Source organism: Antechinus flavipes, chromosome 3 (genome assembly GCF_016432865.1).
Source record: "Antechinus flavipes isolate AdamAnt ecotype Samford, QLD, Australia chromosome 3, AdamAnt_v2, whole genome shotgun sequence".
Lineage (NCBI taxonomy): Eukaryota > Metazoa > Chordata > Mammalia > Dasyuromorphia > Dasyuridae > Antechinus > Antechinus flavipes.
Genome location: NC_067400.1, coordinates 243,247,251 through 243,270,541, shown reverse-complemented (window position 1 = coordinate 243,270,541; position 23,291 = coordinate 243,247,251). Strand labels below are relative to the sequence as shown.

Sequence of the window (23,291 nt, the reverse complement as noted above, 5' to 3'; positions counted from 1 at the left end):
TTCACAGTTAAAGGTTCTGATAAAGGCCTCATTTCCAAAATATATAGAGAACTGACTCAAATTTATAAGAAATCAAGCCATTCTCCAATTGATAAATGGTCAAAGGATATGAACAGACAGTTTTCAGATGATGAAATTGAAATTATTTCCACTCATATGACAGAGTGTTCCAAATCATTATTGATCAGAGAAATGCAAATTAAGACAACTCTGAGATACCACTACACACCTGTCAGATTGGCTAAGATGACAGGAAAAAATAATGATGAATGTTTGAGGGGATGGGGGAAAATTAGGGCACTGATGCATTGTTGGTGGAGTTGTGAATGAATCCAACCATTCTGGAGAACAATCTGGAATTATGCCCAAAAAGTTATCAAACTGTGCATACCCTTTGATCCAGCAGTGTTACTACTAGGCTTATATCCCAAAGAAATACTAAAGAAGGGAAAGGGCCCTGTATGTGCCAAAATGTTTGTGGCAGCTCTGTTTGTAATGGCTAGAAACTGGAAATTGAATGGATGCCCATCAATTGGAGAATGGCTGGGTAAATTGTGGTATATGAATATTATGGAATATTATTGTTCTGTAAGAAATGACCAGCAAGATGAATACAGAGAGGCTTGGAGAGACAAAATATAACGATACTGGTCATTGCCAAATATTAAACAATACTTATTTTCTAAAGAGCATATTGAGCAAAGCCAATAATCCAGGAGCTGTAAAGGCAAGATAATTTAAAAGGAACATTTCCTGTATTATATTCCTTATCTTGCAAGTGAAGGAGGAAAATTTGTTACAGATGGTGGACATCTTTAATGCTTTGTACAGGATTTTCTCACTTTCTATCTTTATATATTTTGGGGATGTATGGACAGTCAAAGGTACCTTCTGGGACTCCTTCAGAAAAGGTTAAAAAATTGACTGATCTGATTTGGAGTTAATATACAATACCTTAAGAAACGGATATCTATTAGCCTGGAGATTTATAGAAAGGAGTCAGTCTCTCTCAGTTTTGGGTTAGCTAGTACTATTTCTGTGCAGTTCAAGTGTAATTATTTTCTTATACTGATTTTTATACTAGATGAGTTTAAACTCAAGAAGGAGGGGAAAAAAAGAAGAAAAAGATGTTGAGTTTTTGAAAAACTTAGTAATTTCTTTTTATTGTTTACTATTATTGCAACAACATGAGAGAAATAATAACTGTATCTAGCCCTAAACCGTGATTAGTGAAATGTGCTACTGAGGTAAAATCTCTTGGTACTTTAATTTGATGTTGTTCTGAGTTCTGAATACAAGTAGGATTATCTGAATTGTCAATTGTCGATAGTCCCTATTTAAGAAGAACACTATAGACTACCCAAAGAAAATGTGGTCTGAGAATTGTTAAAGGTGAGTATCTATGACTGGAAAAGTTGAGGGGCACAGGCAGAGTCCTGTTGACTCAGTTTCTCTATTGTTATTTTCTTTCTGAACAGGAAATTTTCTCACCTGTCTTAATTCTGGGTCTAGATATGATACTCTCTGAATGTTGCAAAACTTTGCTTATGACTTTTACCTAGAATCAAACAATTAAGGGAGTTTGCCCTCTATTATAGCTTATGGTAGGTCAGTGTTTCCTTGAAGGGACATTCTTGATATTATAACGATGTTTCTCATGTTTTCTTTCATAGCAAATTTCTAAAATTAGGGCAGGAGAACTGTATATTTTGTAATGGCAATACTGAATCTCTTCATTAATAGATTAATAATAAAACATACCTCAATTACTATAATAGGATAGAAGTATAAAATATCTTACTATTTTAAATCTGAATTTGAGATCAACTCCATATTCTAAATAATTAGGGAAATGTGTTCTTAGGCTTGTCATCTCCTTGCTAATAGTTATATATTCATGTATAAATCAAGTCCTTAAAGTGCCTTATTCTTTTGGGATGATATGAGGATAACATACATACTTTAAAGCAATGGATAAGATAAATATTAAAGTTTTTTTTTAAACTCGATGTATTTTAACTCACTACATACACACACATATATATATACACATACTTATACATATAATTACCATGTTTCCAGTAGGAAAACAGGTTCATGAATATATTTTAGAAATAAGTTCTCAAAATTGGATATAAAAGTTTACATTAAAAATTGCATTAATAATTGCAAAGAAAATTTTAAATCATCTCTTCCCCACTTCAATTTTGAGGTCTCTCTCTGTCTAATATTAAAAGACAAAAGGATTCATTTTACAAGTGAGACCTTCACTGATTCCCGCCCATCCCTTTAAAAAAATTTTTAAAATAGTCTTCCTTTAATCTATTGATGGCATTGTTCTTATCAAGTACAGATTGGGTACCAAGGACAAGTAGTATGTAAAAACTGAAATTCTCTTGATATTTCAGGTGAATTATGGATTTCTAATTTGATGGTAGTCTTCTAGCTCTGTCATTAATAGGATTAACTTCATAAGGTCTGAACTGATTTTCACCACATGAACTGGAAGGCCAATATAATTAGATTTTGTTGGGTTTTACTAAATTATACTAAGTAATTATACTAATCAGAATTTATCAACATTACCTAGAGAATTTCCACTTCTCAGGAGGAAGTGATATGGAACTTAGTGATGGTTAAGAAATCACTTTCACAAACTTGATCAATATACAGATGCTTAAGAAATACAAAGGGAATGCTTGCTAGACACTTGAACATCATAGAAACTTCAAAAGGACTTGACATCCCTAAAGCTAGTTACATTGTATTTTATTATTCATCTTGTTTTATTTTGCTTGTTTTTATTAATTCTGTTTGTATTATGGACCTATTACTAATTTTAAAAGCTACATATATCATTTCTGCTTGAAACATATTTCTCTTTTTCAAAGCTCTTGTACCAATTTCTCCCCTCTCACAGTCACATAGTGCTGTGTCAAGATTTTCTTCACTCTCATATAAATCTCATGTAAAATTCCCCAGACTTAAGTAGAAAATTAGGTTACAATATAATTTGGAAGTACAATGAAAACAAGTAAATCTTTGAAAACTATTCTAATTACTTATAACATTTTCTCTTTTTCCTTTTCCTTTTACATTCATCTTGTTTTGCATGCTTTTTGGTTATATGATTAATATGATATGAATGGAATAAGGCAAGTAAAGTGTGAAGAAAAATGAAAATAAAAGCCTTGAAGATACAGTAAAGGAATACAGGAATATAGTAAAGGTATAGCAGATAATATTGTTCCTGCTTATGGTGAACATATTAAATCTTTGACTATTAGCAAGAGATCATAGCCTTATTTCTTCTGTGATGAAGTATAAATCTCTAGATTTCAAATTAGTTGTGACATTATCTTCCTACTATACTTAAATAACTGTTGTCAGCATCATTTTAATTTGCTATTTGAGTTATAAGTTAAAGCTCAGCAGAAATTACATTGAAGAAAATTTGAGATTTCTTTCTCTGAAACTAAAATATTTACTTACCTCACATGCTAAAATATGGGTGAGAATTAATGTCCTCCTTTTGTGTAGAGAAATATTTAGGCATTAAGCATGGCAATTAGGTTCCCTAATCAATTTATAAAAACTTACTTAACCTGTATGTTCCCATGGAAAATGCTTTAACTTGGAATAGCAAACAACCAAAATTCCCCTCACCCCACCCCATCTCCACACCAGTATTCAAGAGACCTCCACCTCCTCACTATATATAACCCTTGCCCACAGCTTTCATTGACAGTTACTTCTTTGGTTTTAAGTCTTGATGGAAATTCCAAATATATGAGACAAGAGTTCTAGCTGGTTATGAGGGATAAAAAGGTAGGGATTGGAACCTAGGTGACTAGGCAGAGGTTTTAAAAAGGTGAATCAGGAACTGATGCAGAGAAATAGGGAAGACAAAATTTGTGGTGGATACAGAACTCTGGGAATTAGAAATGAGATGAATTGTGAGTGCAAGGGGCAAGGCTAAAGGCTGTAGAGTAAATCAAGGAAGTGGTTGGTTATTCTAGGGTAAATTAAGGCTAGACAAATATCTGAGTGAGGTGAAGTTTAAGAATTCAGTTTTGAAAAGATACATTAATGTATCCTTTACCAGGCCCTGGGGATACTTTAGAGAGTAAGGGTTAACTTTAGGAGAGACAAGACTTCTCAACAGTAACTCCTTTTTTTTTCTTAAGATATTTTATTAAAAGTTTAACATTTAACATTAATTCAACTAACTAGACTTGTCAATAAGAGTAAGATATGAATAAGATGAGGTGAGATCTCTCAGGACAGTTGTGAAAATAGGCCTGAAGGTCCTTGAGCATTGATTCAAGGGGATATCTAAGTCCCCTCCCTGCTATCCTCCCATGACATCATTTTCTCCCTACTTCAATCAAATATGGGCAACTATGTACTTATTGGCCAAGTTCAATTTCTTGGGTAGTTTCCACGTTTAGAATGTAAGACCCTCAGTCAATGAGGATGATGGTCAGTGGTGGGAGGGTTGTTTACATTAGGGACTATTTGAAGTGTAAAACCTGTCCCAAAAGATGTCTCTTTATTTTTATTGCTTGCTCCACGGGAGGGATGCCCACATCTTGTGAGAATGTACAATAAACTTTGCTTTGCTCCTAGAGATCTCTCCAGATTTTTATTAAATGGTGACCACTCACCATTCTGAGCCACACAGATATACTATGTTCATTTAATTTATTAAATTTCCTTCCATACTAACCATTCTTACCTAATTGGGTCAGGTAGATGGGATAAATACAGTAAAGCCTGAGTTTTACTAAGGTTCTCCTATCCCCTAGAATTATTGTTATAAAAATTTTACCAGAAATACCTAGAATCTCCCAAGTCCTTTTGCTGATAATTGTTTTTACTTTGAAGGAACTGAAAAAGAAATGGCCAGGAAGAACTCCAGGCATCCATTTTGGCTACAAAGTGTATGTGCTTGCTAGAATGTACTAACGAAGAGGAGCATAGGACATTGAAAGAGAGATCACTAGGACTGGAACTGAGATGCTGCTAATTACAAGCTGAGGTTGTGACTCAATGTGGGCCACCAGTGAGGACAATAGGAACAAGTAAGGCCAGATCAGAGAGGCACTTAAGCCTAATACTATAACACTGTTCTTACCTTTTTTAGTCTCTGAAATAGTGAACCTCATCTCTGTTCAAATGTTTAGCTGTTTTTCCTCTCATTTCCTTTCTGAACCAGGGTGTGGAAGGAGGCAGCAGGTAAAGCAATTGTCATTTGGAAGTTTTATTTATTAATATCTTCTTATCTTTGTGTGATTTGAAGTTGTAATTAAAAACAAAACCCATAACTAATATGATTTTGATTAAGAGCAGGCCTGACAAAGGGGAAGCCAAAACCTAACAAGGAAAGGTTTGTTTTTTTCCCCTCTAAGGCAGGTTGGATTAGTGCTGTGCAAAGGAGGGATTCTATCAATATGTTACTGACATGTGAATAATAATAATTTTAGTTTCCAAAGTATATAATACATATTCATGTGTCATGCTTCTGGGCCTTTTGCTTTTGATTCCAGAGAGACAAGGTTGATAAGGAAAATGACAAGATTTGGTGTAAATTTTTGCTTGAGGGCACCTAAGAAGGTTGTCAGCCTTTCTGGGCACAGTCTTGGAACACATTTATATTCTACAGGACCTCTTTTTATGAGATCCATCCCTACTTGAAGATATGATACCTGTGTTTCTTCATCAGTAAGAAACTTGGTTCCTTTTGACTTTTTTTTAAGTGCTAACAGACTGCAAAGATAGGTCATCCTCATTTCAGAATTGGATCCTAGCTACAAATGAGAATTTGAATTTATCATTTATAAGAAAGCAGTTTCTAAAAAATTACCTTTGAAAGATTCAGTGGTCTTCTCATGGTTTCCTAAAATAACAAATAATCAATCTTAGTAAATGATGTTTCTTTCTTCCTTCTTCAAAGTAAGGATTTAAATGAGAATTTAGGCTAATGACTGCTGTGTGACTAGAAATGATAGCCAAAAGAAGATTTTTGACAATACCTGGACTAGAAACTGAGAACAAATTGTAACAATTTTGGATTTTGAGGATGGGTTGTATGAAAAATTTCAATTTAATACATGATTTTATTTTTAAAATAAAAAAGGAAATGCATTCAAATTTACCTTTTAGTTGTTCATCTTTGTCATATAAATTTTTAAGGAACCGGTTAGTATATATATTTCTTATATCAAGTTCTCGATCTTTTTCCTAAAATAAAAGCAATATAACACTTTTAAAAATAATAACTCATATTCATATAGCTTTTATTATGTGCCAGGAATTGTTCAAAGTGTTTTAAAATTTTTATTCTCCTTTGATTCTTACAATAATTCTAGGAACTAGGTGCTATTATTCTATTATAGTAATTAATAATAATAATATTATATTATTATATTATAGGCTATTATAGAAAAAGCCAAGACAAACAGTTTAAATGACTTGCCTAGAGTTAGTATGTATCTGAAACTTTATAAATTCAGGTCTTCCTGACTCCAGACCCAGAACTCTGTCCAATGTGCCATTAAGGACTTCCTTTTATCATCCACTATTGAGTGAATATGATGTTTCTATTCAGGTATTAAAAATACTAGTTTGAAGCCAATACTCTGGAGGAATGTGAAATTATCACCTGTTTTTCTTCTTTAAATTAGTGTGAAAGTAAAATTAGTTTACTGGTATATTAGTTTATTATTAGGATAGTGGCACATACCTGTATGTCCCTCCTTCTTGAGGGGCAGAGGTTTGAGTTTAGGAGTTTTGAGTTGTAGGGAGGCTAATGCTGCTGATGAAGTGTCCATAACAAATCTGATAGCAATTTAGTGAAGTTCAGGAATCAGGAGGCCAGCAGGCTTCCTAAGGAAGGGCAAATTGACCCAGGTGCAGATGAAAGATTCCATACCATTCAGTATTAGAATTGGAATCATGAGTGGCAGATTAATTTTTTCCCTGTGTGAGATAGTAAGACCCAGTTGCATATATACATTTGTTTTATCTTTGCAACTGGGTCTTACACACACACACACACACACACACACACACACACACACACACACATTTTATTATATATGTTTATATTATATATAAATTCCACTTCAATATCACAAAAACCATATACTAAAAAAATACATTTTACTCACCACAGAATACTCATACTCCCATTTAATAAATGATAACACTTAAGTTAGATCCTCTGCTTGTTGCTATCTCCAGCATACAAACTTAAAAAATTTGAGAGGCATATTCAAGTTCAATTATCCAGATATACAAATCATTTCAACTAACTAATATGATTCTATGGAAAGATCTCAATACTGTATATACATATAATAGATAATATTTTTAAAGAAATACCTTAAGTTTTTGTTGAAGGCACTTTACTTCCATTTGAAGGTTCTTTGAAGTATTTTTAGCTGTTATAGTCTTTCTGTTTTCAGCAGCTAATTGACGACTAAATGCACTACTGTTCAGTCTCAGTTGTCTTTCCAAGCTCTAAAGAAAATATATTCTTATTTAAAGTTTTAAATCATAGTGGAACCAATCAATATTCATGAAGTCACATCTTTAGACATTCAAAAATCACTTTAAAAAACCCAGGAAATTCAAAATTTGCATATAGAACAAATTATCAAGAAGTTAAAAAAATGAATTTTGTAACAAATTATTCCTAACATTATTAGTGAATATAACCAGAAGAGGCAATATAGTTTACAGTAAAAAACACTGGACTAAGAGTTAGATCAGGGTTCAAATAATGACTCTCTGTAACTTTTATCACTTAATTTCTCAGGGCTTGTTTTATCACCTGTAAAACTGAGAGAATAAGTTGCTTCCAAGTTTAAATTCTTTAATATCAAAAAATCTATGCTGGAGTACTTGAATACTGACTGTAGTTCAATATCACTTTCCTTTTAATAATGAGGAAAACATTCTAGAAAGAATAAATGACTTGTGCAAAGTCATGTAAATCTGTTTTACTTGTATAAAAATTTCATAACATAATTTCACTTAAAGAAAGTAAATAATAAAGGACAAACTGTTGTCCAGATCTACTAGAGCAGTCTTTCTGTCATTGAGATAAAAATTAAATATATTTTATTAAGCAAAAACATATGCTGTATTAACTAGCTTTCTAAAAAATTATTAAAGATACAGAGTTTCTATGACAGTGTCTATGCAACAATTAGGACACGTTTCTAATGTGACTATTGAACTTTAAAAACCAATCATTTTAGTTATCTTTTGTGATTGATATGTTTGTTTTTTTAATAGCTTTTTATTTTTCAAAATACAAAGATAGTCTTCAGCATTCACCCTTGCAAAACCTTGTGTTTCGAATTTTTCTCCCTCCTTCTCTATCTCCTCCTCCTTTAGGTAGCAAGTAATACACTATAGGTTAAATATGTATAATTCTTCTAAATTAATTTCCATATTTATCATGTTACACAAGATAGATATTATTGATATATTTGAATATGAAAAGTATACTTCATTCAATCATCCATATCCAACATTAAGTATCTGAAAAAATGTACCAGTAATCAAATGTTTTGTCACCTATAAACATAGCTCAAATGAGTTGGGAGGAAAGCACTTTGTAAACTATAAGGCAGACTTTTCTAAACTATGAAGAGACTAACCATTCCTCTTCAAAAGGGATAAAGTGTGAGAGAGAACTTCTCATAGACATGTGAACAATGACTAAAATTATTAGATTTTTAAAAGCTCCAATTTCTCCATTCACTTTTTAAAATTAAAAAAAATACTAAAACTCAAATCAACAGAAATGATACTAACATGATGAATTCATCCTGACAGTGAATACCAAAAAAAATTTTTATGCCATAGACAAATAAGGTTAAATCTGAATTGGTACATACTGAATCCACATACAAATCTTCACAAGTATGTGATCTATATCTCTTTCCTGCAGCTACTGTCACAGTTGAATTGTGTTATAGTGTTACTTATTGGATTTGAAAATGAAACATGTAAATTTAAAGTTAAGTAATCTTTCCAGGAAAGATATTTTGATATTCTTCAATGTTATTTACTTTTAAGTACAAGATGCTAAATTGATTTTTAAAAACTAACTTAAAAAGTTGAAATAACTGAATAAAATTGTAAGTATTTAGAATTTCATTATTTAAATTTAATATGGTATAAAAGTGGGCCTCAGAGTTAGGAAGATTTGGACTAAGTCCTCTCTTTGACACATAGTTGTGTGACCTTCAACAAGTCATTTAACCTTTCAGTGCTCAAGACTACTCTTTAAAACTGTCAATAATTTCATTAAAGAGAAGAACAAAGTGAGACAACATACAAAATTTATGGGATGTTTCCAAAGCAGTACTTAGGGGAAAAGAATTATTGTAATGGCAATATGTTAAAAGCCTTCCCAATAAAATCAAGCATGAAAGCAAGGATGCTCATTTTATTTTATTTTTTTTTAAAGTGCAAATCTTCTGCACAAGAAAAATCAGATGAAAAAGAAAAAAAATGAGAAAGAAAACAAAATGCAAACAAACAACAATAAAAAAGTTGAAAATGCTATATTGTGATCCATACTTAGTTTCCACAGTCCTCTCTCTGGGTAAAGATGGCTCTCTTCATCACAAGACTATTGGAACTGGCCTGAATCACCTTGTTGTTGAAAAGAGCCATGTCCATCAGAATTGATCATAGTATAATTTTATTGCTGTGTACAGTCTCCTGGTTCTACTCACTTCACTTAGCATTAGTTCATGCAAGTTCTTTCCAGGCCTTTTTGAAATCATCCTGTTGACTGATCATTTTTCATAGAACAATAATATTCCATAACATCCATATACCATAACTTATTCAGCTATTCTCCAACTGATGGGCAGTCACTCAATTTCCAGTTTCTTGCCTCTACAAAAAGGGCTGCTCTAAATAATTTTTTTAAATTGCTAGGAAAACAGTATGAAATTAGGTATAGATCAACAATTTATAGTCTATACCAAGATAAGATCAAAATGGGTATGTGATTTAGACATAAAGATCCAGGTGTAATAAATTTAATTATTACGGTTCCAGTTTCAAGAGAAATGTTTTTCTCCCAAGAAGATGCTCATGATGTCAGAATTTATTCTACTTTTTGACATTAAGACAAAGTAAAATTCATGGATCAGTTAATTTGTTAATTGTGTAATCTTAAAACAAATTACCTCAATTTACTAATCTGTAATGTAAAGATGGTACTTAACATTTGATAATTCATTGTATTAGGACTATTAGTAAAGTGGGTACATTTTTTTAAAAGTCTGGATCCTTTTGGGTTATTGATTCAATTTTTATAGATTCAGTTGTTGCAAGAATGGTCTAAATTGTGTTTGAAACTTCATTTGGAACTGCAATAGTTGATAATGTTTTTACTATAATTTTGATACAGGCGAAATCTCATTAAGATTTGAAATATATCCTCCTGAGATCAACAATGGCTTATAATCTTGAGTTCTGCATATCTTGAATTGACCTAACAGTTCTAAATTTAAACTGGTAAAGCCTTAATATGTATCTTATAATTTTACTGTGAGATTCATTTGTCTTCTATGATCTCATTTAGCCTATGTTTTTGTTATGTTTTTGCTACTTGAGTCTTTAATGAAATGTATTTTATACTAATGCTTTTCCAAACTATGGAGACTGTGATTTTAAAAGCCACTTGTAATAAGAATGATTTTCTACATAAGGGTAACTTGGAAATATATTTGATTGGATTAGTATGGAATTTTATTTTGTGTTTTTACATTTATGATATTGTGACCTATTATCATGTTTCTTATAAATTCTGGAAAACCATCTGTTAAAAAATGCCAATAAGGGATAGCTATATTATATCACTGCAGATTTTAATTTCTTTTGGTTTAGATACTATGAATTATTAAGTTATTAAATAAAGGTTATTGTCATGATATGAAAAAAATTTAAATATATATTTTTTGTTAATAAAGAATTCTTTATAAATAAATAAATATTTTGGTTAATAAATAATTTTTATTTTTTTATTATAGCTTTTTATTTACAAAACATATGTAGGGATAGTTTTGATTGATCCTTGCAAAACCTTCTGTTCCAACTTTTTCCCTCCTTCCCCCTACCCCTCCCTAGATGGCAGGTAGTCCAAATACATGTTAAATATGTTAAAGTATATATTAAATACAATATATGTATACATATTTAGTTATCTTGCTGCTCAAGAAAGATTGGATCTAGAGAGAAGGTAAAAAAAAATCTGAGAAGGAAAACAAAAATGCAAGCAAACAATAACAGAAAGAATGGAAATGCTATATTGTGGTCCACACTCATTTCCCATTGTCTTATCTCTGGGTGTAGATGACTCTCTTCATTACTGAATAATTGGAACTGGTTTGGTTCATTCTCATTGTTGAAGAGAGCCATGTCCATCAGAATTGATCATCATATAGTATTGTTGTTGAAGTGTATAATGATCTGCTCATTTTGCTTAGCATAAATGGATATATTTTAAAAGGGAAAAAAAGTTGTTCATTTTTTTGGGAAAGAAAAGGGGAGTGCATGAAAGATCTATAAATCTTATTTGTAAGCCAACTAGCTTTAACAGGTCATGAATTATTATTAATTCTGTGAAAGAATTTGCATGTTTTTTTTTATTTTGGAAATATGTAGTTATATTTGGAATTGTCTGTGCTGAAGTTACATCTTGAACCAACTTACTCTTAACAGAATCTAGCCTGAGAAACATATTTTTGCTTTTTAAAGCAAAGTCTAAGCAACTATCATATATTCCCTATGTAAATTTATGTAATAAAACTGCTTTGTTAAAATCTTATGACTTACTTCAGGTTGAGTTTTAAGCTGTATTTAGGAAAAGGAAATAGAAGAATGTTAAATAGTTTTTTGTGTGATTTTTTAAAGAAGGTCTAATAACATTTTATTTGCTAGCTTATTTACTGCAACAATTTGTGGAAGAGACTCTGAGGCCACTGACTTTGCACAATTCTGGTTCATTCAAGTCTAATTTATGTGTGAGTCAAAAGACATGATCCATACCATTTATGCCATTAAATATTATCATTTAATATTTTCTTTTGGTGTAAGACATATTGTAGCACAGGGGAATTCAGATGAAAAGCATCAGCCCAGAGACAATTTTAACTTTTATTGCTACTCCTAAGGTAAGGAAGACAACAGGTGTTGACAAGGGCAGTTTTAGTGTGTAATCTCCATGCCCATAGTAGTAGTGGGCAATATATGGGCTCCAATCAAAGACCCTAACATCTCAATGTTATGTATCATTTTAGAAAAAGAGCTAATATGATATCAGTTGATAATAGTTGCCCTGTTATCTTTAGAATAAGTTAAATGAAGGTATCAACTAAATTATGTAATAAGGAAATTATAATGTAGAACACTATAGTAGGAATGAAGAAGAGGGAAGTAAGAAAATTGACTTTAACATTATGATTTAGTAAGAGACTGAAATGGGATGCTGGGATCATACTAATCAAATCATATTTCACTGGTTCACTTATATAGTATTTATTACTTTAAGGAAAGGTCCATTTATTCTTTTCTAAAAAATATATCTAAAGTTAAGATCAGTAGAAAAATGTAAATACAACACAATTACATCAATCATGTATCGATCCCAGGGAAATCTGAAGTCAGCAATGAAGTGCTATATGCCTTTCCTCTCCTCAAAAAGAATTTTTAAAACTCACACAAACTTATAATCTCATTGGTATACACTCTCATTACAAATGATTCATACATAGATAATGGGTATGTATAATCTTTGTTAATGAAAAGCAGAAGCAGCCATTAATTATTAAAATACATTCGGTTACTGATAACTAGTTGTGCTTTGGCCAGAGATAAATCATGCTGCAGAAGAGAAAAGATATAGATTCCCCCATAATGAGAAAATTTTAACACTGCAATGTTGACACAGGTATTTTTAATACTGGAAAAGCACAGCCCTCCAATATATCTCCATGTTTGCTCTCTACACTCAACTAAAATTAAAATGATTAAAAGGATAATAGTTGTAAAGTTTACTTAAGTCTTTTTGGCCACAGAAAGTGCAATGGAAAAAATGTTGAGTTATTTTCAAAACAAAACTAAAAATGTATTCTTTTGATAACATGCATTTTTGGAAGGTCTATTGCAAGATACATTTATTTTTTTGATTTTCTAAGCAGTATCAGCTTTGTAATTTTAAGAGCAATTGTGTACATTTGAATAACAGTGCACAGCACAGTAAACTTTTCCACATTGGCATTCAAACCCAATCAGTTTCTTTTTCTTCCTGCATATGAAACAACCTTAATTTTGTTGTTATTGTTGTTTTAGTTTACTATATAATTTGTTTTGCTCTTCAGAGGGCTGCTGTGCAGTGTCTGATACTGAAGCTTGCAGATGGTCTGTTTCAGATACTACCTTGTCCACAAATGTATTTTCCCTTTGGGTAGATGCTATGGAATCTGATAAAAGCAAGTTATTATTTGGAGCACAGGCCTGCTACTTTACTAAAGATGTTTTGTAGTTTACTGTGCAGCTGTCCCACTGTCCTATATTGGGACAATGTCCATTTAGTCTTATGTTATTTAGTTTTTTTTCTTCTTTCGTTTGTTTTATTTATTCATTCATTTACTTATTTATTTTTCAAGAGGATACTGGAGTTGCAACTTGCCCAGAGTCACTCAGCTAGTAACTATTAAGTGTCTGAGGCTGAATCTGAACTCAGGTCTTTACCAGTGCTCTTTCCATTGTACCATCTAGCTGCTTCAGTTCTGTTTTTTAAAAATAGAAATGGGTGTTGTATTTTGTTAAAAGCTTTTTCTATTTTTATTGATATTAATCTTATGATTTTTTGGTGAATTTTGTTAACGTTATGGTTATCATTTTCTTAATATTAATTCCTGGTATAAATCCAAAGAGGTTATAAATATATAATCTTTATAGTGTTGATTTGGACTCTTTCCTACTTTATTTAAAATTTTTGTATCTATGTTCACTAAAGGTATTGATTTATAACATTTTTTTCTATTTTGATTTTCTGTAAGCAGTAAGACTAGTCATAAACAGTATTTTCTTATTATCCCTTTTTCTATTTTCTAAACAACTTATATAATCGTGGAATTGTTCTTTAAATGTTTGATAGAATTTGTTCATGAATCCATTTGGTCCTAGAGATTATTTTATTGAATTTTTTTTTGGGGGGGAAGTTTGGAGTTCATTTGTGATTTATTCAATTTCTTCCCCTGAATTTGGTTTTTTACATTTTCTATTTCTCTATTGTTTTGTTAATTTGGGTATTCTGTATATTTGCAAATTTTTTTTACTTCACAACTTGTCAGTTTTATTGAAACTTATGCCAATATAATCAATTTGGGCAAAACAGTTTGTAATAATATGTTTTAATTCATCTTCATTTGCTGGAAATTCTTTTTTTTTTTTTTGACACTAGTAATTTGATATTCCTCTTTCTTTTTAATTAAATTAGCTAATGGATTTAAAATGTTAATTTTATTAATGAGTTTTGGATTTTCTTTTTATTAATTTCTTCTTAAATTTTCAGCATTTCTTTTTTGGTGTTTAATGAAGTTTTAATTTTTTTTATTTTAAAATTTCTAAAAATTGTTTTCTCAATCCACTGGTCTATTCTATCTATCTTTCAACAATAAAAAATAATTTAGAGATTTAAATTTTCCCTTCAGGATTGCTTTGGCTACCTCTCCCTAATCCTAACCCTAACCCTAACCCTAACCCTAACCCCTACATTTTGGCATATTGCTTCCCTACTGTCATCTTTAGTCAAGTTATCTATCATTTTTTTCTGTGACCAAACAATTATTTAGGATCAAATTATTTAATCTCTCTACCTTTTTTTTTTTAAATGACAAAAAATAGGAATCTAAAAAAGAATGATCATTAATTAGGGAATGGCTGAACAAGTTATGGTAAATAAATGTGATGGAACAATGTTGTAATGTAAGAAATTATGAAGGGAATAGCTTTAGAGAAACATGGGAAGACTGTATTGATGTCTGAATGATACAGAATGATATAGAATGATATAGAATGAAGTGAATGAAACCAAGAGAATAATTTATGCAATACAAAAGACTTGTGCGTTGACCACCCATGATTGAAGAGGAATACTGAAGAAACATGCTCATTAGCTGATAGTGAGGTGAATGAGGAGTACAGAATGAGACACATGTCTCTATGTCTATGTGTATTGTGCATATGAAAAAGTACATATATACATCTATTTTGCTTGACTACACATGTAACAGAGGTTCTGTTTTCCTTTCCTTCTCAATTGGATGGTGGGGTAAGGGTTGAGAGAAGAAAGATTTTTTTCTGATTAACAAGATAAAATTCAATATTAAAAATTTAAATCCTAGTTGGTTTTAATCCCTTTCCAGTGATCCTTCCAGTGACAATATAATTTGATTTATATTGTGATCAGTGAAGAATGGTTATATATCCATTTTTCTGCATTTATTTCTTAAGTTTTTATGTCTTAAGACATGATCAGCTTTTGTGCACAACTGAGAAATGTGTAAACATGTAATTGCTATTCCTTGTTTGGTTAAGGACATATCTCCTAACCATAGTTATGAGAAATATATATGGTCTGCTTTTCTTCTATTTTTACTAGTCCTATTCTCTGTTAGATGTAGCAATCTGTAATATTATCTCCGCTGAGTGTCTTAGTGCTTTGTTTCTAGTCTTTTCCCCTTCCCTTCCCCTGATTCCTTTAGTCCCCAAGGTTTTAGGATGACTGGTCTGGGAGGTGAACACAAAGTCTCAGTGAGTATTACTCTGGTGGATGATTGCTTCCCGGTTCATCCCTTCAGGACTAATCAAACTATCTCAATTCCATTCTGCTAGGCTATTGTGGATAGGAGGAGCTAAGTGGAAAAGCAGGTAAGTGTCTTGGATTTGGGAGTCAGGAAAACTAATCTTCAAATATAGCCTCAGACACTGACTCTTTGTGTGACTCTGAGCAAGTCACTTAACCATGTTTGCCTCAGTTTCCTCATCTGTAAAATGAGGTGGAGGAGAAAATGGCAAACCACTACAATACCTTTGTCAAGAAAACGCTAAATGTGTTAATTTGTAGATCGATGTAGTTATTTAAAAACCACAAATTTTAGCATTTTCCAATTTTTAGAGGACATGACATTTTTTGTAAATGTCTCAGTTGTATCAGACACTCCCATTTCAGACTTTCTTATTTATTTTTTGCAAGGTAATTGGGGTTAAGTGACTTGCCCAGGATCACACAGCTAGGAAGTGTTAAGTGCTTGAGCCTTTGAACTCAGTATCGGTCCTGACTCTAGGGTGGTCCTCCGTCCATTGCACCATCTAGCTGCCACCATTTCATATTTTCTTGGCAAAGGTATTAGAGTGATTTGCCATTTCTTTCTCCAGCTCATTTTACAGGTGAGGAAACTGGTCTGTTTAGGAAGAAGGAAGGAAGGAAGGAGGAAACTGAGGCAAACAAGGTTAAGTGACTTGCTCAGCCACTAAGCTAGGGCAGTGTCTAGTGTCTGAAGCCAAATTTGAACTCAGCCCATCATTCTATCTATTGAACCATCTTTGACCCAAATTAGATTCTTTAATGCAGTGGTTCTCAAATTTTTTTTCCAGTATCTTTATCCTATTAAAAATTATTGAGGATCTCTCCAAAGTGGTTTTGTTTATCTGGATTATATTTATAGACATTTACTATATTGGAAATAAAAACTATTTTTGAATTTGTAGACACTCTAAAAGGGTTTCAGAGATCCCCAGGATTCTCAGGGGTCCTCAAACTTTTTAAATAGGGGGCCAGTTCACTGTCCCTCAGACTGTTGGAGGGCTGGACTATAGTAAAAACAAAAACTTTGTTTTGTGGGCCTTTAAATAAAGAAACTTCATAGCCCTGGGTGAGGGGGATAATCGTCCTCAGCTGCTGCATCTGGCCCATGGGCCATAGTTTGAGGACCCCTGCGAGTCTAGACCATACTTTGAGAACCGTGGCAGTTTAATGAATTATTATCTGGCAATTTTTGTTTTTTATGGTGGTGGCAGTGGCAAGGATATGGATCTTGTGATCTGAAGGCATAGGTTAAGTATTTTATCTTTGTCTTTTTCCTTCCCCCAATTCAGCCCCTTTTTTTTTACATTGTATCTTTCCCTTTCTTTCTCCCTTATATGCTCTTAGCACATATGTAAAATGTGTTAATGTGATTTAGTTATTGGATAGAATTTTACATGCTCTATTCATTTAAAAATATTTTATATGTTCATTGTTAAACACTGCCCTCCCACTAAATTTTTTATTTTATTTATGTAGCCATGACTTAATTTTTTAAAAGATTGATCAGTAGTCCTAGATGGAAAATAAGTTTCCTGCTACTGCTTCAAAATAATTTCTTCATACAAACATATATTGTCTTTTCCCACCATATGACTTAAATATTAGCATTAATATCCCTTTTTCTCTCTTTAATGCCTATAGTGATTTCAATATAGTTTTTTTCTTTCATCTTTTGGAACCACTTAGACTTAAAATCTGGATGTTATCGTTTTACTTACCAGCACAGCTAACAATGTTTCCAGTATACCACATTGCCTCATATATTACAAAATACCAAATAATACTATTATTACTATGGAAAGGACATTTTTTATACATAAAATATAGCTATTGTTATATGAAGAATTTTAAATCATAGTTAAAAAAAAAACAAACCTGTATTCTTTTGTCATTGGCCTCCATTTTTGTGCTAAGTGCAGACAATTTTTGCGTAAGTTCTTCTCTCTCTGCGAGACTTTTGTCTTCAGAAAGTTTCTGCAATGTTAACAAGGAATCTTTGGTCTTTAATAACTCACTGTCAGTGTCTCTAAGTTTCCTGGACACATTTCTTTCTTTCTCCTGAGATTTTCTAAGAAGTTGCCTTAGATTTTTTACTTCACTATGATGTTTAGCCATAAGCTGGGGTAAATTATTTTGTGAATTTTCATATTTTCCTATTGCTTTCAAGTGCCTGAATTGAAGTCGTTTCAAGAGTTGGTTTTCTAAGACAGTTGCTTCTAGTTTACGATGAATATCAGCTAATTCATTTTTCAGTTCCTTAATCTTATGAAGCCTTGCTGACATTATGCGATGAGCCATAGCATCTCTTTTTTGGGTAATGATACTAATTTGAGAAGTTAAGGCTGTATTCCAGTTCTGCAGTTTTTCGGGTGAGATTTCCTTAAATCCTATATAAACAAATTATTCCATTATTAACAAAACATGTAACACAATACAGTAGTATACATATATACATATAATACACATAGTTATAGGAAGTTCATGTAGAAATTATATTCATCTACATATATATGGAAAGTTAAAACTATGTAACTGGTTAATCATTCTAAGTCATGAATAAATATGTATTATTTAGCAAATGGCATAGTTAATAAACATACCCTTATTGTTATTATATAGTAAGAGAAAAAAAATGAGAGGCAGGATGCTTTCAGGTTTGTGAAGTGGCTGTATCTTACTATGTACTTTACTGGTCTTAATCAACCTGTTATAAAGAACTCCTGTGTACTTGTTGCATATTTTAATTCTTTGCCTTTAAAACTCAAGTTTTGTGTTGCAATTATGCCCCCAAAATACGTGGAAGTCTTTTGGGCTCTAAATCTTATGAGAAAACTCTTCAGTTGTGAGGAATTGTGAGAAAATTTTATTTAGGTTTGAATCTGACCCTGAATGGCTGGGAAGCTGAACTACCTAGTTATGCTTGCTAGAAATCCAATCAAGTGTAAAGTTTAAGAAGCTATAAGTAGTTTTCTCACAATTATACATCTTACCCTATATTGGCCAACTAATTGTTTCTTTGATTGAAGGGGGGAGTGGGATACATATTTTTATGATTTCATGGAATGACACTTTTTGTTCTTTCCTTCTTAACTTGAAAAGCCCCTAATCTTTCCTCTAATGGAAATCAGATTACTGAAACATATATCTTGGCTTATTTCTGATTCCTTTAATGCATTAAAATCTGTCTCTAGTGGCAAGCTGAGGAGGCCTGGTCCCAATTTATTATATAATTGGCATGCATTGTTTAATAAAGTGATATACTCAGAAGCTCAAACTAGTTTCCTCAGTTATTTCATATTGCAAGGCACTCTTCTTGGTATAGAGATTGGGGTCTATGGCTGCTCCCTTCCTTAGAATATCATTCTGGGGTACTCATCTCTTTAGTTCCACCTTGTATTTATAATACAGGGCTGGAGAGTTGCCAAAAAAGCTACTAGTTAGCACCTGTTCTCACATCCTGCATGTCTTGCTCCAGTATGGGATCTTCTCTTGCTCTAGTGCATAATCTTTCCCTGGGCACTGCAGTGCTCTGTGGATAGTGTGATAATAGTAAGAAGTTGTCCCCAGTGTCCACAGATCTCTTTGGAAGAATCCTAACAATATGCCTGCAGTATGTGTGCTTGTGAAGGAGGAGTCAAAGAAAACTTCCTAGGAGAGGTTGCATAAGAACTTCACCTTGAAAGATTAAAATTCTGAAAAACAGAGATAAGGAGAGAATATATTAATTACTGGAAATTGGAATGGAACGGAACTGGAAGGAGGGAATATGATTTGTAAAGAAGAATATTATATTTGGTATATAGAATATCTAAAGAAAAATAATGTCAAATAAAATTTGAAAGGTTTGAAAGTTGTAGCCAGATGGTGAAGGATTCTAAATTTTAGGTTGAGAAGCTTTTATTGTAGTAGAAGCAATAAGAAAATACTGAAGGTTTTGATAACTGGATGGAGGCTGTCAATGAGAAGGATAAGACAGTAGTTCAAATGAGAGATGATAAACTGGAGTTGGCTGTGTGGAAAGAAAAAAAAAGACTTGGCAAGCAGTAAGATATGGGGGAGTATAAGTAATGACATCAAGTATCGAATTACAAAAAACAGTGACTAGGAAGTTTGTGCTATCAGTGAAAATAAGTAAACTCAGAAAGGAGAAAAAAGTATAGGGAGGAGATAAGTTCCATTTTGGAAATGTTGAGTTTCATATGTTGATGGTTCATCTAGAAAGAAAAAAACCAGCAGGAAGCTGGAAATTCAGAGATGAGGTTTGGGCCAGATATATAAATCTGCAGTCATCTGAATAAAGATAATAACAGGCTATGCCAGGAAATAAGATTAATCAAGGATGCACACCACACACATGCATTTCTATGTAACTGTATATATACATTTATTTATATATACATTAACATATGGGGAAAGGGATGAAAAGTAAAATAGGGAGGAAGAGAAAGGAGAGAGAATGAGAAAGAGAGAGAGAGAGAGAGATTAAAAGGAGAAAGGAAGGATGAAAGAGAGGGAGGGAAAGAGGGAGAAAGAGAGATAGGGAGAGATGGAGGGAATAAGAGAAAGAAGGAGGGAGGGAGGGAGGAAAGGATAGAAAGAGGGAGAGAAGGGAGGAGGAAAGGAGAAAGGTGGGGAAGGGGAAAGGAAAGGGGAAGAAAGGGAGAGAGAGAGAGAAAAGAGAAAAGTTTTATGTTTTACTTTATTTTTCTATTAGACTATAAGCAAATTTAATGAAAGCAGGAATTATGGAATAACAGAATTTAAATTGGGAGGGACCTGAGAAGTCATCTAAACCACTTTATATTCTTAGAATATAACACATCTCAAATGTACTTTAATTGTTCTAGCATTAGAATGACAGGGAAAGTTAATACAGAATGTTGGAGGGGATGTGGGAAAACAGGGACACTGATACATTGTTGATGGAATTGTGAACACATCCAGCCATTCTGGAGAGCAATTTGGAACTATGCTCAAAAAGTTATTAAACTGGGCATATCCTTTGATCCAGCAGTGTTTCTACTGGGCTTATACCCCAAAGAGATCCTAAAGGAGAGAAAGGGACCTGTATGTGTCAAAATGTTTGTGGCAGCCCTATTTGTAGTGGCTAGAAGCTGGAAAATGAATGGATGCCCATCAATTGGAGAATGGTTGAGTAAATTGTGGTATATGAACGTTATGGAATATCATTGTTCTGTAAGAAATGACCAGTAGGATGAATACAGAGAGGACTGGCGAGACTTACATGAACTGATGCTAAGTGAAATGAGCAGAATCAGGAGATCATTATATACCTCAACAATGATACTCTTTGAGGATGTATTCTGATGGAAGTGGATCTCTTCGATAAAGAGAGCTAATTCAGTTTCAATTGATCAAGGTTGGACAGAAGCAGCTACACCCAAAGAAAGAACACTGGGAAATGAATATAAACTGCTTGCATTTCTGTTTTTCTTCCTGGGTTATTTATACCTTCTGAATCCAATTCTCCCTGTGCAACAAGAGAACTGTTTGATTCTGCACACATATATTGTATCTAGGATATACTGTAACCTATTTAACATGTATAGGACTGCTTGACATCTGAGGGAGTGGGTGGAGAAAGGGAGGGGAAAAATCGGAACAGAAGTGAGTGCAAGGGATAATGCTGTAAAAAATTACCCTGACATGAGTTAAATAAATAAATAATTTTTTAAAAATGTTCTAGCATTGCTAGCAGTACTTACAATGTAGTAGACATAAAAAGATTTGAGTAGAATTTTAAAAGTTTTTATTGATGTTTTCTGATTTTTACACTTATAATTTTCCCCAATCCTTTGCTCTGTCTCTCCCAGAAAGCTATCTTATATATGAGTATTTTTTGAAGACAAAAAATAGGGGAGGGGAAAAAAGGAAAAAAAAAAGTACCAAATGATCAATGCATTGAAAAAGTTTAAAAAATGTACAATGTATAATGCCTGTGGACCTCTCAACCTCCACAAAGGGGTAGATTGGGGGTATTCACTTATATCTTCTTTCCACTCAAGCTTTATCTTTATAATTTTGTTACTTTTACTTTGTGTATGCTCTATTTACATTGTAGTTATGTATACTATTTTCTTGCCTTTGTTTCTGCATCAGTTCAGGTAAAATTTTCTAAGTTTCTTTATATTCATCACTTTCATAATTTTTTTTTTCCTAGCTGAGGCATTTGGGGTTAAGTGACTTGCCTAGGGTCACACAGCTAGGAAGTGTTAAGTGTTTGAGGTCACATTTGAACTCAGGTCCTCCTGACTTCAGGATTGATGCTCTAGCTATTGTGCCACCTAGCTGCCCCACTTTCCTAATTTCTTAAATGCACAATAATATTTCTATTACATTCATGTCACACAGTTTGTTTAGCTATTCTCCAATCAATGCATCTATTATCAATGGCTTCCTAAGCCAAATAATGGGATTTCTGGTTTGAGGAGCATGAACATTTTAGTTACTTTGCTTATAAATTCAGAATTATTTTCCAAAATCATAGCTCCACAAATGATGTATTAGTGTGTCTAACATTTCATAATCATTTCAACATGGCTATGGCAATTTTTATTTTAAATAGTATTTTATTTTTTCCAATTACATGTGAAGACAATTTTTAACTTTCATTTTTTAAATAAAATTTTGAAATTAAAATTTTTTTCTCTCTTTTCTTTTTCTCCCTCCTCACTAAGATGGTAAGCAATTTGATATAAGTTATATACGTATACAATCATGTAAAACACATTCCCCTATCAGTCATATTGTGAAAGAAAAAATAGAACAAAATGAAAAAAGCTAAGAAAATAAAGTGAAAATAATAAGCTTCAATATGCATTCAGACTCCATCAATTCTTCCTCTGGATATGGATTGCATTTTCCATTATGAGTCTTTTGGAGTTGTCTTGAATCATTGTATTGCTCAGAAAAGCTAAGTCAATAATATTGGTTCTGATTATTTGATATCACAGAAAGAACTGCTATAAATATTTTTGTATAGAGAGTTTTCTTTTTTCTTTTTTTATGATTTTATTGCCAATTTAAAACTTATCTTTGCAAAATTGCAGTTGTTTTGATTTGCCATTATCTTTAGTGATCTAGAATATACATAGATGTGGTTTTGAATACATTGAAATTCTTATTTTGAGATTAGTTTCTTCATATCCTTTGATCAACTTTTCATCTTTTTATTCCTTATTCCCCAACATGTATTCCAGTCAAATGACACTAGCCTCCTGGATGTCCACCAATAGATAGTTCATTTCTTGGCTCTAGGTATTCTTTCTGGTTATCCTCCAAGACTAGAACATTCTCCTCTACTCCAAAAACTGTTCTCTCTGACTTTTAATTCTCAACTAAAATTTTACATTCTATAAAG

The 23,291-nt window shown here is 32.4% G+C and overlaps 2 protein-coding genes across 5 annotated transcripts in view; one reads left to right on the top strand and one right to left on the bottom strand.

The window, feature by feature from the left end:
- The window catches only part of LCA5L (lebercilin LCA5 like), a 75,236-nt gene that overhangs the window by 15,982 nt on the left and 35,963 nt on the right, over positions 1–23,291 (bottom strand). For all 4 annotated transcript variants that reach the window (XM_051984769.1, XM_051984773.1, XM_051984770.1 and 1 more), the window contains exons 4-7: positions 17,786–18,297; positions 7,387–7,524; positions 6,159–6,243; positions 5,867–5,899 (exon numbers count right to left, since the gene is read on the bottom strand). In XM_051984769.1, the coding sequence (XP_051840729.1) occupies positions 5,867–5,899; positions 6,159–6,243; positions 7,387–7,524; positions 17,786–18,297 (768 nt within the window). The remainder of the gene's footprint in view (positions 1–5,866; positions 5,900–6,158; positions 6,244–7,386; positions 7,525–17,785; positions 18,298–23,291) is intronic.
- The window catches only part of GET1 (guided entry of tail-anchored proteins factor 1), a 79,627-nt gene that overhangs the window by 48,968 nt on the left and 7,368 nt on the right, over positions 1–23,291 (top strand). The gene's annotated exons all lie outside the window — the stretch shown is intronic.